The sequence below is a fragment of the Eptatretus burgeri genome, chromosome 9 (genome assembly GCF_056783735.1).
Source record: "Eptatretus burgeri isolate ZD-2024b chromosome 9, Ebu_testis_v1, whole genome shotgun sequence".
In the NCBI taxonomy this organism is placed as follows: Eukaryota; Metazoa; Chordata; class Myxini; order Myxiniformes; family Myxinidae; genus Eptatretus; species Eptatretus burgeri.
Window position 1 is genome coordinate 104912604 of NC_140969.1, and position 11570 is coordinate 104924173.

Consider the following 11570-nt stretch of genomic DNA (forward strand, 5'->3'; position numbering starts at 1 on the left):
CAAATCTCACACTCTCACTATGTCTCTTCGAAAGGACCGTTTAGAAAACCCCCCCATCCACTTTCTCAACAATCCTCTGGAAGAAGTCTTTTCTTTCAAGCTTCTAGGTCTCACTATCTGCCATGACCTTTCCTGGGAAAGTCACATTTCCAACCTCGCCTCAAAAGCCAGTCGCCGACTGGGAATCCTCCGTCGTGCAAAGTCCTTCCTCGGCCCTCTTGAGCTCCTGACCACTTACAAAGCTTTTGTCCGTAGCCTGATGGAGTACTGCTCTCCCCTCTGGGCTGGTGCTCCTGCCTCCCACCTTTCTCGGCTTCACGCTGTCGAAACCAGGGCATTTAAGATCATCGGCATCTCCCGCATTGAAGCTGAGTCTTTGGGCCTCTCACTCAATCACCGCAGGTTGGTCGGTGGTCTTTCTGTCTTCTACCGACTCCTCTCCAGCCTTGCCCCCCCTGCTCTCTCTGCGATTTGTCCCCACCACATTTCCACAGGGCGCTCAAGGTCCGCCAACAACCCCCTTCTGGTAAAACTACCAAAATCACGAATCACTGCTCATCTTCACTCTTTCATTCCTCTTTTTTCCCGCCTTTGGAATAAACTTCCTCGCTCTATTCTTTCCCATTCTTCCCTGCAGGCTTTCAAAACAGCTGTTCACCACCACCTCTTATCTTCCCCCATCCAAATCCTCGATCTTTTCTACCCCCGATAATCCACCCAAGCCCACTTCCTTCATTTCTCCTGCTTTCCTTCCTGAAAGTCCCTGAAATGTCCATCTTCTCTTCGCTATGTTCCCCGTCCCATCCCCATCCCTCTCCCTTCCACAGTTCACCTAATGTGTCTGTTCCCCACTGTTTTGTCCCTTCCACTCCCACCCCTCTTGTCTCATGCCTCCTTGCTGTGAGTTGTGTGTTAGCTCTCATACGAGCCTCGACCAAGGTATACAAAAAAAAAAAATGTGCATCATTTCACGACTTAACACAACACCAAACTCGATCTGGTGTTCTCCATAAGTCAGTATACTGAATGTGGAGTCATTGAATGTTATTGGTCAGATCACAAATCCACGTGGACTACATTACCATAACATTGGTTCATTGGTACATTTTCCAGATTCTGTCCATCACTGAATTCCTCCTCAGTATCATTATTCTACCAGGTGAGCACCCAGGTGTATTGCCCCTATTTTTAGCTTGTCTGGAATTAGAATTCCAGATTAGGCATTGTCATCGTGCACCGTCCGTCCGTCCGTCTCCTATTTCGCCTTCTCCGGCCAAACCGCTTAGCCGATCCGGCTGAAATTCAGCAGCAAAGTTCCGCTCCTGAATGGTTCTGGGGGTTGCAAAGTTCGTTCCATTCACGTGACTTTAAGTAAGTCAAAATGGTGGACTCGGTAAATTCCTTCAAAAATCTTCTTCTCCAGACCCACCAGTCAGAATGCTACCAAATTTGGGTTCCAAAATGAGGACATGGTCTTGATGTTAAATTGCAGAGGCCTTGCCGATCACGTGACCGGAATGTATCAAAATGGCGGCCTTGGTCAATTTTGGGGAAAATCGCATAAATTCCTTAATAAAAATCTTCTTCTCCAGACCCACCAGTCATTGTGCCGGCTTAGGTGTCCCATGTGTCGGCTTCGTTGTCCGGTGTGCCGGCTTAGGTGTCCCGTGTGCCAGCTTTGGTGTCCAGTGTGCCGGCTTAGGTGTCCGGTGTGCCGGCTTAGGTATCCAGTGTGCCGGCTTTAGTGTCCATTGTGCCGGTTTAGGTGTCCCGTGTGCCCGCTTAAATGTCCCATTTGCTGGGTACTAATTTTTGGGTTCAAATTTGTGTTACCAAATTTGGGTTACAACATGAGGACAGGGCTCAGATAAACTACAGGTGCAGTGGTTCTTTTATATTAAGCCTGCTGTTGGTTTAACGGTGTTGGTGGCTGGCTTAAAATCTTAGGGTCCTGAGTTTGAGCTCCTGTCTTGTTGACTCGGTTGACTCAGCCTGTAATCCATCTGAGGTTTGCAAAATGAGTGCCAGCTTAATGGAAACATGGCACTGCATCAGCGGCACGGCTGCTGGTTGCATCACTCCCAGCAATGATGTAACCAGCAGCCACAGGCTGCATACAAAATATTTTTAAAAACATTTCATCACCAAAAGGGATTTCTGTCATGAACATAGCTGTGGGCGCATGCCATGATGAATGAGGAACATAAAGTACCATGACGCCATGAACATACCGATGCACACACTGTAAACACCAAAACCTCCCGGTTATGTCCTGTTGCATGGATGACTTTAACGTTTGTTTGGCTGTGATTCCATGGGTCTGTACCTGAATGTACCACCAATGAATACTCATCAGTGTACATCATAGAATGCACAAATTAACTGTTCACCTAATGAGACACAATTCTTGAAGTTAAATAATTTAAAGAATCATACGTGCTGTATGTGGTATGTTGAACATGTGCCAGTGAGATTTTCCGGTCATACAGATGCATGCTCTCCGGTCTTCAACAAGGACACCGCTCACCCCCAGCTCCAGCTGTCGGATGACATGCGTGAAGTCACGTGCACCAAGCGGAGACATCCTTACCCTGAATCTCCACAACGATTCGACCATTGGGAACAGGTTGATGATTTTTTTTTTTCCTCCAGCAGTCAATTCCTCTTTCGTGCATTCATCCGGGATCACTGTTCTTGCAATAATTGAACGGATTATAATTGACAGGGCAAAGAAAAAACTAACAAGATATCTCTACACCACAAAGGTTGGGGTGAACAAGTCGACACTACAAACCTCCACCATTCAGTGTGAAACGTTCATGTCTATTGCAAAGATTCACATCACTTCCATTAAGAAAATTCTAAACAATTCCATGGCATAAAAGTTGAAAAAATTCACTCTTGTGAGTTTATCCACACTGGAATACACAGTTAGTAATGAGAATAAAATTAATGTTAGGTCATCACAAACATTTTGGACAGGTTTTTATTTTCATGCAATCCGTGTGAAAATAATAATAATAATAATAATATTATTTTTATTACACTATGCCTGTTAGCTTAATGGTTAGGGTGGCGGGCTTTAGATCCTCGGGTCCTGAATTCAAATCCCGCTCAGCTGTTGAATTAATACCAGGTGCGGTTAACTCGGCAAAATGAGTGCCAGCTTGCTGGTATCCTGTGTCGGAGTGACGACCCGTCCAGGATTGTGCCCAATAGCCCAGGAGACTGCTTAGGCAGCACCAACGCTCTGCACAGTGTATGTTCCCAATGGATGGATGGTCACGTGGTATGGCAGCCATGTTGGAAAAAAGGAAAAACTTTGGACGTCTGTAGCTCTGAAACCACACCATGGAAAAAATTGAAACTTGGCACATGTCATACTCCTCCACATGGGAAAAAAGTTTGATTTGATTTTTTTTTGTGTGTGTGTGTGTGTGTGTGTGATGTCGTAAGGTGCCTTCGTTTTGACGTCATAATTGCATACGAAAATCTTAAACAAACCATTTATCTTGAAACGCTTCATCGATGGATTATGAAACTTCAAAATTATGATTTCGTAGTGATGGTGAATGTAATTCTTAAATTTCAACCTGATCGGACGCATGGTCTGGTAGCCATAATTGTTTTTTTTTATTTTAATCTGGACTGTTTTTAATTTTTTTTTTTAATTAGGCTCACTTAGTCATGCCTGGATGGGTTTGACGGTAGAGGAATAGCAGCTGAAACCCTACCCAGGTTCCTCCTGATGACTTCATCTTTGCTTTTTGCTCGTTTGGTTCCTTCTGATGACTCCAATGCAGGAATGTACCTATTTGGTCTTCCATTTGATTTGAATTGAATTTATGTTAATCCCATTCTGAATTCAATTGAATAATATAATAAACGTCATGGGTCAGGGTCATGTGTCCGATCAAAGCTGGACATCTTGGTACCCGGTCATCAGTGCCAGCAGCTATAACGTGGCAGTTCTAATTTTGTCTCATTACGTAACACACCAGTACACAAACACCACACAAAACAAGTCCTGGCGAGGGTCTGCAATCTCTGATTGCTCTTTCTCGGTATTATTTTGAAAACATGATCGAAGCTCATGGAAGAGCTTGAACAAAATGGAGAAAAAAAACAAACAAACACCAACAGCAGAGTACACGTGAGAGAGGAGGGGGAGAGAAGGATACATGGGGTGAATGAGCTGCACAAAAGATGAGAATGAAACACAGAAAGAAGAGGAAGGCGGAAGAGGGGATGAAACAGAAAAGGATCAAAGCAAACGACAACTAACAAACGAAAAGAGGTGAAGGGAATGGGGGGGGGGGGGTCACAATAAGCTGGAAAAAGATTTCTTGGGAAGGGGGAAATTTAGGGGTAGAAGAGATCATGAGTATGTGTGTCAGTAATGTTAACAGCTGTCTTGAAGACCTGGAGGGTAAAATGGGACCGAACAGATTGGGGAAGTTGGTTCCACAGGTGAGAGATAAGAGAACAAACAAATGAGTGGAAGTGAGCAGCGACCCTGGATTTTGGGAGTTTAACAAAAAGGTTGCTGGCAGACCGTGTGCACCCTGCACAGAATTGGGAGAGACAAAGCCAAGAGAGTGTAGAGGGCACAAGACCAAAATGGAGATGGTAGAATACAGAGAGGCCACCAACCTGTCTGTGAAATGAGAGTAACAGACCTAGACACTCAGCTTCATCACAGGAGATCCCAATGATTTCGCCGGAGATCGCGACAAAACTTTTACTTGGTTTAACATCTCTCTTTTTCGGATCCTATCTGAATCAGTGAACTTGTGTGAATGTACAATGAGTGTGATGGGCTGAGTGGCCCTTTGCAATGTTTTCTGGCTGATTCTGCTTGTTGCATACGCTTGTCTTCAAGACGAAGGCATGCATGTTGTGAATCACTCATTTTAATCATGTGCTTCCAGCGGTTACAAAGTACAATTAGGACTATTCCAAAGAGAGCTCATTTTACAGATGTTTTTTTTTTGTTACAAAGACAGCTCAAAGACGGTGCAGACAGCTCATTTTACAGTCTTTTGATAGAGCTTTCAGATTCCTTACGTCCACCTGATTACTAATCCACCTGGTGATGATCGTTCTCAGGTGCTGTGCAAAGAAGAGTACCAAACTGGACGGCACTACTGGGAAGTTTGGCTAACTGGATCCCAGTACTGGAGGATTGGGGTTACCGGGATAGGCCTTGCCCGTCATGGTCTTTCACCTCAAGTGGCACTAGGCCGGAACGCAGGTTCCTGGTGCTTAAGGCGTTCTCGGGAACAACTCAGCGTTTGGCACAATGGTAATAGGTACATGAGTACTGCTGATAACGTACTGTGTTTATGGCACTGTACCATTTTCTTAAAAGTGACTTGCAAACTTTGTTTCACAACCTAGGTGTGTCCGTCTCTATTTCTTCTCTCTCTGGGCCTCTGGAGCGCCTTGGCATCTGGCTTGATCTTGATGAACCTGAGCTGACCTTCTGGGATGCACGAATCCACGTGCCGCTGTACTCCTTCCGACCACTTAAGCCTGGCCATATTCCTCAGGCGGATATAAAACTCCAGAAATTGGCAGATAGACATCCAGCCATTAGTCGTCGAAGTTCGTTGGATAGTCCACAGGGTATCGACATCTCATCTACAGGATTAGAAGTTGATAGCAGTACCAGCAAGCACAAGAAAGAAAATTCCAAAGCTGCAGGGCGATTTGTGGGTCAGACTTTGTCAGATTTTTTGCCACTTGCACCGGCTGTTCGAATGTCGTGCTATTACTCAACCACTCGCTTAATGATTGTGCGGCTCCCAGAGCCAGGACTTGGGAGCACAGGTGAGCAGGCAGACGCCGAGGGTGTTTGATAAACTGATCCTTGTGCGGCATTCATAGCTCACCTTCCCTTTCCCAATGAAGATCTAAAATCAAGGCCTTACATCATTATGAGTGACTTTGTACATGCATCCGTTAGATACTTTAAATTGATATGAATTGTACGCGTCGGTTAAAACCTGTTATGCATGCAGACTTGTATTTTATTCGTGCTGTGGTTGCACTGTACTCGAATTTTCTCGAAACACAATTTCAGAGGCCAAAGAAATTAATCATTGTGTCAAATTACACCTGAAATGTGTAGTTCGACACAATGGTTAATTAGAAGAGCTGTTTTTATGCCTGAAAATATTCTTTTGTTTTCACGTTGAACACAATTTTAGGGTTTAAAGAGTTTTCATGAATCAAAGGTAAAATATTTGTTATGAATACAAAAATGGCAGAATTATTGATGTCCGAGACATTTTGAGCAGGTGGGTGGTGTATTGGTAAGGCCTTGTTTCGTTGCCCTCATTGGTGTGGTTTTAATGCTCACGGTTGTTCAGGGTGAAAGTTTCTTCCTCCAGTAATGAAGTGCAGTCTTGTCCAGGATTGGTTCCTATATAGCCATGCAAATGTTTAAGATCTTTTGTGAGCACCCTGATGCTCTGTCAGGAGTGAAGACCTCCAACATCCCAACTCCTTAGGCCCCCCTCCAACCAGTATGCCTCATACTTCCCTCCACTCCTCTTACTCTAATCCCCTTCCAACCTCTTTCCACACTCTTATACCCTCGTTTTCATTCCCTAATATCCTTCCCACTTATTTTCCTTTTTTTAGTTAATTTTATTCCCCCCCTCCGATGCTCACCCCCATGAGTGAGTATATAATAAATATCTGCCCACTTAATTTTATTTCTCATTTACTAACAGTCAAATGAAAGAGCAGAAGGTACAACTGAGAGTTGACGATGCATAGAGCTGCTCTCGTGAAGCAGTTTTGGAATGAAGCTACTTCAATGGATCGGTGTGGTACACGTGTGGTAGCTGTGAAATATGATGGTGGTATTGGTTTGTAGTTTGTACTTTGACCCCTTTGTAGGGTCAAAGTAGATATTTTGTGTATGCAGTGGTTTGTGCATTTTCATATACTGTATTTAAAAAGCACTAAAGGTTCTCATGCACATTTCTATACCATAAAAGGAGCCGTGCGTGCGTGCGTGCAAGGTCCATCTCTTGGCTGGACAGTTCACCTGACTCCACCCACGATTTCTATACTACGGCCACCAATTTAGGCACCCTTTGGGACCCCTCTTAGGACCCTTTACAAGCATTTCTCTCAAGCAACGCTTTTACCATGGAGTGTGAAGGTTATGCAGGTCCTTGCTATTATTTCCAAATATTTTCTCTTAAAATTGTGAGTTCAACAGGTAACTGTGATAGGTTTCTGTGAAGTCAGTGACATGATGGGGGGGGGGGCAGAAAGTGTTAAATATTCCTCTGTTTGACGTGGAAACGTTTGTTTGCTTTCATGATCAGGAGCAGGGTGAGAGTAAAGATGGGACAGCTTTGGAAGGGGGAAGTTGAACCTTTGGGAGAAGTGGTTGAGGATTTTTGGTGGTGTAGGGGGTGGGTTGAAGACTTGAGCGTGGGGAAGGATTTGAAGCCTTTGGGTTGGGAGGGGGATGCGTGAGGACTTGGAGTTGGGAGAGCAAAGATGGGACAGAGTTTGGAGGGGGAGGCTGAGGCTCTTTTGTGGAGTTGTCAGAATTGCAGTGTAAGTTTACTGACAGTAAAAAATGTAATTGTGTGTGTGTGTGTGTGTGTGTGTGTGTGTGTGTGTGTGTGTGTGTGTGTGTGTGTGTGTGTGTGTGTGTGTGTGTGTGTGTGTGTGTGTGTGTGTGTGTGTGTGTGTGTGTGTCGCTGTAGGGTGGTGATGTAATCACCCGACGGGCAATGTGCTAATGCTCCTTAAATATGATTGTTATGTGAAAAAGAACTATAATTGGCTTCACACACACACACACACACACACACACACACACACACACACACACACACACACACACACACACACACACACACACACACACACACACACACACACACACACACACACACACACACACACACACACACACACACACACACACACACACAGTTTTAGCCAAACAAACTTACTATATCTGATTACCATTGCAAATGAAGAGGGTATTGCATTTGGGTCTGTTTAGTACTTGCAAAATCAAAGATTTTTCAAATATATTGGTCGGTCGATTTTGTTATTGGGTGGTCGCTAGAGTACCCTTATTTTCACTTTTTCCGTCTGTCTGTATGTTTGTATGTCTGTATGTAATGGACAGCTCTGGAGGCCAGAGGAGTCAACCGGTTTTGATGAAACTTGACGGGTAGGTTCATACCAGGATCTAGTTCCATGATTTGAGCACCGTTGCTATGGACACCACCGTTGCCTAGCAACGGGACTTTGAATTTTTTGAAAAATACAAAAAAAAAATATCGAAAAATCAAAAACCCGCTTCCGTGCTTTTATGCACACTATAATCAACCTCTGTCAAAAATTTTCAGCCCGATCCGTCAAAAACTATAACTAGTATGCAATTATGTCGCGACCACCCATGTTGCCTACCGGCTTGTTGGGTGGTCGCTTGAGTACCCTTATTTTCACTTTTTCCATCTGTCTGTATGTATGTATGTATGTTTGTTTGTTTGTATGTCTGTATGTATGTAATGGACAGCTCTGGAGGCCAGAGGAGTCAACCGATTTTGATGAAACTTGACAGGTAGGTTCATACTAGGATCTAGTTCTATGCTTTTGAGCACCGTTGCTATGGACACCACCGTTGCCTAGCAACGGGACTTTGAAATTTTTGAAATATCCTAAAAAATTATTTTTTCGAAAATCAAAAATCGGCTTCTGCGCTTTTATGCGCACTATAATCAATGTCTTTGTCAAAAATTTTCAGCCCGATCCGTTAAAAACTATGACTAGAATGCAATTATGTAGCGACCACCCATGTCGCCTACCGGCTTGTTATTCTATCTGTCTGCTTGTCTGTCTGTCCGTTTGGCTGTCAGTTTGTTACTTACGAAATCTAAAGATTTCGTAAGTATATTGATGACTTCCGTTTCTGTTTGTTTGTTTGTTAGTTTGTTTGTTTGTTTGTTTGAAGGCACGATAACTCGAGAACGGAAGAAGCTACCAATGTCAAATTACACCACGTGATTCAGCAGGGTGATGGCTAGTGCTGATTAGATTTTGGTCAAAATCGGTCAAAGGTCAAGGTCACAGTGAGGTCAAACATCCAAAACATTCGATTTTTGATGGTTTGGTACAGAATCATCGTAGAAACTTCTGGTTTGCGTCGCTACCTTCTCTCGAGAAAGCTTTTATTAGACAAGGTCAGAGGTCAAGTTGACGATTTCGTAAGTACCAGTCTATGACTGCTTGTTTGTTTGTTACTTACGAAATCTAAAGATTTCGTAAGTATATTGATGCCTTCCGTTTCTGTTTGTTTGTTTGTTTGTAGGCACGATAACTCGAGAACGGAAGAAGATACCAATGTCAAATTACACCACGTGATTCAGGAGGGTGATGGCTAGCGCTGATTAGATTTTGGTCAAAATCAGTCAAACGTCAAGGTCACAGTGAGGTCAAACATCCAAAAAATGATAACTCGAGAACGGAAGAAGCTACCAATGTCAAATTACACCATGTGATTCAGGAGAGTGATGGCTAGCGCTGATTAGATTTTGCTCAAAATCGGTCAAAGGTCAAGGTCACAGTGAGGTCAAACATCCAAAACATTAGATTTTTGATGGTTTGGTACAGAATCATCGTAGAAACTTCTGGTTTGTGTCGCTACCTTCTCGAGAGACAGCTTTTATTAGACAAGGTCAGAGGTCAAGTTGACGATTTCATAAGTACCAGTCTATGACTGCTTGTTTGTCTGTTTGTCGCCTACAGGTCACAATTTTAAGCCAATCTTCAGGGAACTTCACCACATGACACCACATTTGGCATAAGGAAGAAGCCTATTATTTTTGAGGTCAAAAGATCAACATCGACCAGAAGGTCAACATAGGCCCAAGGTCAACAACTGAGGTGGTATTTCTAAAATCCTCAATTTCCATCCGATTGACTTGAAATTTGAAGAGGATTTATATTTCAGGTCACTGAATTCAACCACCAATTATTTTTGAGGTCAACATTGGCCAAAAGGTCAATATGGCCTGTATTTCTAAAATTGTCAATTTTCATCCGATTCACTTGAAATTTGAAGAGTTGCATATTTGGTCATTGAATTCAACTTCCAATCATTATTTTTGAGGTTAAATTTGTTTTTTTATTTATTTTACAAGTGTCATGCTCTGCATGACGATGTCTTCTTGTTATTCGGTCTGTTTATCTGTCTGTCTGTCAATCACCTTCAGGTCACAATTCCAAACCGATCGTCATGAAACTTTACCAAGTCGGAGAGGTAGTCTCAACTGAGAAGCCTCTTGATTTTGAGGTCAAAGGTCATCTTGAGGTCAAATTCCTAAAATCGTCACTTTTCATCCGATTGACTTGAGGATTAAACAGCATTTGCATTGTGCATATTGAATTGGGAACCCAACTATTTTTGAGCTCAAAAGGTCAAAATGTCATCGTAGGTGAAAGGTCAACAACTTTTTTTATTTCTAAAATCCTCAATTTTCATCCGATTGACTTCAAATTTGAAGAGGATTTGCATATCAGGTCACTGAATTCAACCAACAACTATGTTTGAGATCATCATTGGCCAAAAGGTCAAACGAGGCCAGAATTCTAAAATTCTCAATTTTCAACCAATCGACTTAAAATTGGAAAAGCATTTGCACATGAGTCACTGAATTCAATCAACTATTCTTTTTGAAAGCAAACCGCTTGCTGGATTGAGATGAAATTTTCTACTCGTGGAGAATATTTGATGGAGAATGTTTTAATGATAATTATGACATCATGGGTCACATAGTGTAGCAGCCATGTTGGAAAACCCCCCCAAAAAACTGGACCGCTGTATCTCTGAAACCACAATAAGGAAAATATTGAAACTTGGCGCACGGCAAGTACTCCTCATGGGGAATGAGTAAATGAAGAAAGGACAATAATGTACAAAATTTGGACCCTCTTGCTAAAATGAGAAAATATAAAACTGAAATAAGAGAATAGGAGGGGTGGATGGATGGATGGCTGGATTGGGGGGAGGGGGGGATTGCAGGGAAAAGCTGTAATTGATTGACATAAATAGGTTTGTAGAACTCAATATCACAGCCATCTCTTGATTGTGATTTAACTGATGCCTGAACTCCCTCTTTAGATGAACAAATGGAATTTGAACATCTCAACTGAGGTTAAAATCAGCATTAGTGTTCACATCAGTGGACACCACAGCAAATCCATTGCAGTTGCGATTAAAAATAGGAGCATTTGGACCTGTAACTTATCTGGGCCCTGATCTCATGTTGTAACCCAAATTTGGTCGACTTCTAACTGGTGGGGCTGGTGAGGAAGATTTTTGAAGGAATTTTATGAAGACTGCCATTTTGACCCACCTTCAGTCATGTGATCGGCATGACGTCCGTAATTTAACATCACGACTCTGTCCTAATGTTGTAACCAGAATTTTCTAGCATTCTGATGGAGAAGAAGATTCTGGAGAAGAAGATTTTTAAGGTTTCAATGCGATTTTCCCAAAAGGTGACGAAGTCAGCCATTTTGAC

The 11570-nt window shown here is 42.9% G+C and overlaps 1 protein-coding gene across 7 annotated transcripts in view; it reads left to right on the top strand.

Annotated features, from left to right (window-relative positions):
* The window catches only part of LOC147020827 (tripartite motif-containing protein 16-like), a 63522-nt gene extending 55583 nt beyond the window's left edge, over window positions 1-7939 (top strand). For 6 of the 7 annotated variants that reach the window (XM_085896475.1, XM_085896476.1, XM_085896473.1 and 3 more), the window contains 3 exons: window positions 2490-2626; window positions 5110-5305; window positions 5401-7939. In XM_085896475.1, the coding sequence (XP_085752601.1) occupies window positions 2490-2626; window positions 5110-5305; window positions 5401-5861 (794 nt within the window). In that variant the 3' untranslated portion in view covers window positions 5862-7939. Of the gene's footprint in view, window positions 1-2489; window positions 2627-5109; window positions 5313-5400 lie in introns of all 7 variants that reach the window. The other variant, XM_085896477.1, reaches the window with a different exon arrangement.
* The last annotated feature ends 3631 nt before the right edge of the window (window positions 7940-11570 follow it).